Genomic DNA, 6,000 nt, shown 5'->3' with positions numbered 1-6,000 from the left:
GCCATTACTGGCCAATATATCAACATAAAAATTGTTCATGCTTGTTTGCCCCACAGCACTTACTGTCCAGTCACCATAAAGTATATGCAAAATGGACATCTCCACTGGTAATTGACATTTGTGCTTCCTTCATTTTGGAGGAAGATTAGTGAGACAAACCAATGGGTAAACCTGGAATTATCAGCATAGCAGGAGATCCTTAAAAAGACAAGGGTCACAGTATTAGTCCATGAGGTCTGCCTTCATGGTAGCAGAGGAACAATAATGACTTGAGCCCCAGCTCTTTGGTTGTAGACTTACTTTATTACATGCACCTTCAGAGCTGGTCAGAGCATTCACAATTATAAAGACACAGCAAAAGCTTTCAGCAGCCTCAAACAGTTAACAATCATTTATAAAGGCACGAACAGCAAGTTGAAAGATACTGCACCATACACCTGACTCGGTACATAAAAAATACTTATTTCAATTACAGCTGCACTAAATACTGCAATTACAGGACAAAAATATTACTATATGACATCTACATTGTATTTCTCAGTTCAGAGAGGGAAATACTGCACTACTGCCTCCAATGTGGCAATTGAATCATCAAACACCATAACATAAACACCTGTGCTCATGCAGACGGACGTATGCAACTCAGCCTGAGTGGAAAAAGGAATACCTGAGTAAAGCAACACTGCAACGAGGGGGAAAAAATAGAAAATTAATACTGAAACATGCTCAAATGGACTGAAAAGGAAGAATAAAAAAGGCAGAAAGAAGGGTATCGACTGTGTATATATTTTTAAATGAACCAATTGTTACTGCAATGAACAGGTTTTACATTTTCAGCTGATTTAAACCTTGTTTAGGCACTTGAGGTAAAGAAGCTTTGACAGTGATAATTAGCAGGGGCCATTCATCTTTGATTTCAGGAGCAGGACTTTTGGTCACTGTACATATTATTGGGGAGTAGGCAGCACCAGCTGTTTGCAAATCCAAGGTCCAACATAAGTGATAATTAAATTATAGATCATTACAAGTGGGTTTAACCGTTTTTGATTTTGCTTTATAATGTGCAAATAAATAGTTTCCAATAAAAAAATATTTAAGTCAACTAAATCCTGAAAACTCATTAAGGATTGCATCGTGCACACATAACATGCCTCGCTCTCCCATCATATACCAAACACATACTCCCAAATTGGCAGCCCATTTAAGATGCAGAACTTACCATCTAACCCTGCATTGATGTCTACTGGTTTCAACTCTACAACACCCCAGCATCCACCTGTAGTCCACAGTGGGATCTCTCCAGAATTTGTATTATAGTTTTGGGAGTGATTTCATATTAAAACAGTGTTTTCAAATGTGAGTTGTTCTTTGAAATAAAAAATCTGTATTCAAATAACATAACTTATAAAGTAAAGCTCTTTCTGGGGAAAGAAAAGTATTGAATTTAATTGTGCATATATATAGATATGTTTATATGTGATTATGATGTCAGCAGGATGTGCAACTAATTTCTAGTAATTTGGCTGTTTCTATCTGTCTGTCTCTCTTTTTATGGTCCGAGTTTTTCAGTTTGCAACTGTGCAAGACCCAATAATGAAAATTAAGAGCTATAACACTGAGATAAAGATGACGGCTATGTTTACAGACAGGTGTGCTCCAGCCAGTATCACAGAATAACTTTTAGCTTCCTTTATTGCCTGTTATACCATACTACTAGCAATTACTATTGTATTTCCTACATCTTTATGTAGTGCATAAAAACACAACATGGACAAAATAACTGGGCCAACTACACATTACGGCTGATTTAGACTGATTTAGACTTTTGCAGTGAATCCTTGTAGAGCCCAACGTCCACATTCGTGGTTGTATGCACATGCCTCCATTGATTCATTCAAAAACCACAGCAAGGTCACCAGAAACTCAGGGGAGGATTCCCTGAACGGACCAATTACAACAGGGGAGGGCTACATCAACGGGGCGTGTAGTTACATTTCCAGGGAGCAGCATGTCAGGTTATGGCAAAGGTTACAGCGTAGGTTTACAGAACAGCTCGCAGTTATGATGCATGTACAGCACTGATTTATTAATGCAGAAATACAAATCCCCTCCTACAGGAGCTCCTTGGTCATTGAATCCATGCCTTGAAGCTCTCAGCACACAGGGTTTGTGCTGATGCCAGTGGAGGTTTGGATCTCTACAGGTATTAAGTCAGCACCGTGTTTGCCACTTTATGCACTATGCACTTCAGCACTCAGCCATCCCACTCTGCATCTTTACATGGTCTGCCACTTTGTATGAGCTGCTGTGGCTCTTAATCACATCCACTTTGCAATAATACCACTTACAGCTGATTCGGAATCAGCAAGAAGGGAAGAAATTTCACAAACTGACTTATTGCAGATATGACATCCTGTTACAGTACCATGCTTGAATTCAGTGGGTTCTTTAGAATGAGCCATTTTAAAAGGCACCTGAATTCAAAGTTTAAGAGGCATGGCCCAATGCTTTTGTCTATATAATGCTTTTGATATATTTTAAGTCAAGTGTGGTCCTTAGTGCTAAAAGCCGAATTATTTCTGTAGGTTTCGTGCTATTTTTTGAGAAGCTTCATTTAGAAAAACCTCTTAAAGCGTAATCACTTTTTTATTCTAGCAGATTAATAACAATGCTTATGTCAGCTTACAGCAGTTAAACCTGGTAAATTACAGGGAAGATCTCTGTGTGAATTAGAGTTAAATTAGTGTAAATTTCCTTATTACTTAGCAAACCTTCAGCTTATGAGGATAATTCTGAACCTGCAAACCGCTGGTGCATCCAGCTCCACATCTGTGTTTTTGTTTTTAAGTAAAAGAAATAATAAATCTTATACTCTAAAACAGTTATAATCAGGTACGGGAAAATAAAAACTGTATGAAATATAGACAGTAAATCACATGCTAGAGAGATACACACATTTCCCCACATATACCACATATTTTTTTTCAAACAAATTGTTAACCTATGTCATATTTTCTCTAGCTTTTTGCATATTTTTCTTTCTCTGCTACAATTAAACTGCAAAAATGGCAAATAGTACTAACAATGTAATGGCACCGAGCATTAGAAAAGAGTGCCAGTACTGAGGGCAAGTAACCAGATTATTATTTTCAACATTTGTTTCCCCTCAGCACAATCCAAACAATTCAGAAAAGGTTGTACTGTTGTAAAAATGGCGTGTACTAATTAGTGGAACAGTTGATCTTACCATAGTTTTGCAGCATTCTCCTTGTTACATCAATGTGATGACAGTAATAGCTTTTCTCAGATGATGATGGTTGATGGCATGCTACAAATTTAACACTGGCATTCTTCTCTTTCAAACTCAAATCAGTGGCATAACTCGGATAGTTCCATTGCTAATAGTGATCCAGATACAGCATATGGCACCAGCGAGGTAACAGCTTGCACACACTGTAGTTCCTCTGAAGAGCCTGTGATATGTTTGGAGGAACAGCACACAAACAGAAGAAAACACACATTGTTCACAACTGCAACGCAAAATCAGACTCCAGAGGACAAACTGCTGATCAGAGAATAGCATGGCCTCAGTTAGCATAGTATCGTTAGGGTTTGAGTACTTGCAGTCTTGGACTGACAGGCCTCAGACGCTGTTAGGGTTGTAACAGAGCATGTTCAGTTGCAGGTTTTCATCCCAGTGTCTGAGGATGATGAAGAGCTGATTGGCAGCAGCCTTCACTGATGCTAAATCTCGGCCCTCTGGGATGTCCTGCTCACTCAGCCACATGCTGGCCTTGGCGGCTACCAGTTCCCATTCTATAAAATAGTTGGCAGAGCTATGCTCCAGCCAGGCAAGGGCCACCGCTGTAGCCCACACCATGCTTTCTACAGGCGATGGTGTTTCCAAGCCCCCTGACCCAGAGCTCTGTGCACTATCCACCCGGGAGAGTGTGGAGAGCGGGGGATTGGCAGCGGCAGATGGGCTGGCTAACGAGGAGGGACCAGCATCCGTCCAGGTGCTCCTGGACAGATGAGACAGGCTGTGAATGCCTGCGGTGTGATCTGCAGGCTGCTGATATGTTTCTTGCTCAAACGGTGATCTGCATCCGTCATCAGCACTCTCAGCGCGGCGGCTGCTGGAGTGAGACAAGTGGCCCAGGCTGGTGCGGTGACTGGTGAAGGGGGACGTCCACTTTAGCTTGTCCATGGGCACATTAATGGCATCGCACAGAGCTGCGTCCAGGGGAAATGCACCACAAGCCAACTGCAACAACACCTGTACAGAAAATTATTTAATTTGTTTAGTTACTGCAGTCTTTAATCCTTCAGCAGTGAAGCAGAGGGCAGCATGTATTTGGAGAGCATCTAAAATCAGTTTCAGTTGGCAGACTGTGTGTTTGTCTTTATGCGTATCAATAGAAAATAAGGACTAAGGGAGCAAGTCCACAGCTGATTCATATTCATGATGTTCTTCTGCAATGTGGGGTTTTTTCTGCTCCAATCAACAGCTTGTTGTGAGATGCTCTGACCAAGGATTCCTCGCTGTTACAAGAAGAGGAAATCATTTCATGGTCAGCTATTCTACATATCTTTTATTCTACAGCTATTCATTTCTGACACATACTTTATTCCACTGAATCTGGGAAGTGCCAAACAATATACGGACAATGTGCCATGTGCTGAACAATTAGAGCTCCCTTTAAGGTCTTGGTTAGTGGAAGTGAGGGTCATGGTCTTATAATATTAAATGCTCATATTATAAGCACCCTATTAATCCATCAATCATACCCATTTCTTTTGCAACACAGAAAGAAATTTCATTTAAGTCTCTTTTATTCTGAGTGTATATAATGTCAGACTACAGACACGCTACATTTAAATCTACAATACAGCATGCTTACATGCTGTGCACCTTACGCCTCAGGGCTCTTCAAAGCAGCATAAACGAGCGAACTCATTGTTCGCTCTGTCTAAACAGCCTCTGACAGATTCACAGTCTCTGTCAGCTCGAGTTAGTGTACGTTAAAAAAACATTCACATGTAAAGATCTGCAGCCCACCAGAGGAATGTAGTCTTTGTTCTCGTTGTCGCTCTCTCCAATTGAATCACCAGACTTGCTGTGAGATCGACACATGAATCCTTTGGCAGCTCGAGTTAGCAGACGAGTCCTGCTGAGGGCCAGCCTTAAAGAGGAGAGGGGGGTGCAGAAGTAAATTACAGTGTAAAGTATGTGAAACACAAACCACCATTAGGTGTAATCCACTGATTGTGAAGGAAAAGAATGGTAATGAGGTTTTTTTAGCCTCTGGGCATCTCCATTTCTAGGGATGGAAAATGTCTTCGTCTATGCAGAAATATCTCCAATGACTGTTTATTGGATTGATATGAAACTGCACAGACCACATACATTTTAAGGGGAACTACCCTCAAGGTATAAAAAGTCAAATCAGTGAAGAATTGCCTTATATCTGCATTCCTTTATATGACCATTAGGGGGCAACTCCTGAAGTAGTACAACTGTATAGAAATCTATGAGAAAATAACAACACGGCTCACTTTTTTATGAGCTCTGTAAACACTGTCCTCGTGAGTTTATGGTCTCAATCACTAGTTTAAAGTCTTGGTGAAAGTGTTTCTGTAATTTCTAATTTTCTCTCTGTACTCCATCATTGTGGATTTGAAATCAAACGCTGCACACTCTCACCTTTGGGTTTTACAAAGGTTTTGTAAACCACTATTTACAAATTACATTTTTGATGCATAAAGGCTCAAAAATAATTAGGCAAACTAACATCATTTAAGGTTTTAATACTTGGAAAAAATAGCACAGCAATATACCTTGTTCCAATTTAGCCTAATGCTGTATAAGTGATCAGACAGCGCTTCACAGTGCAAGTGGAAAGTGACCCAAAACCTACTGCAAAAGCAATCAAGGAGCTTCTCTAAGCAGAGAAATTGTATATCCACCTGTTTGCACTCAAAGACACCATCTCTTATTAA

General features: G+C 40.3%; 1 protein-coding gene across 6 annotated transcripts in view; it reads right to left on the bottom strand.

Annotated features, from left to right (window-relative positions):
• Nucleotides 1-298: 298 nt before the first annotated feature.
• vwa5b1 (von Willebrand factor A domain containing 5B1) overlaps nt 299-6,000 on the bottom strand; it is a 35,186-nt gene continuing 29,484 nt past the window's right edge. For 4 of the 6 annotated variants that reach the window (XM_082518347.1, XM_082518345.1, XM_082518348.1 and 1 more), the window contains 2 exons: nt 5,060-5,183; nt 1,547-4,276 (listed from right to left, as the gene is read on the bottom strand). In XM_082518347.1, the coding sequence (XP_082374473.1) occupies nt 3,644-4,276; nt 5,060-5,183 (757 nt within the window). In that variant the 3' untranslated portion in view covers nt 1,547-3,643. Of the gene's footprint in view, nt 648-1,546; nt 4,277-5,059; nt 5,184-6,000 lie in introns of those variants that run through there. The other 2 variants (XR_014273684.1, XM_082518349.1) reach the window with 2 other exon arrangements.

Source organism: Aulonocara stuartgranti, assembly GCF_965226115.1.
Source record: "Aulonocara stuartgranti genome assembly, chromosome: 20".
In the NCBI taxonomy this organism is placed as follows: domain Eukaryota; kingdom Metazoa; phylum Chordata; class Actinopteri; order Cichliformes; family Cichlidae; genus Aulonocara; species Aulonocara stuartgranti.
Note: the sequence above shows the minus strand (reverse complement) of the source record. Positions and strands in the feature narration are given on the sequence as shown.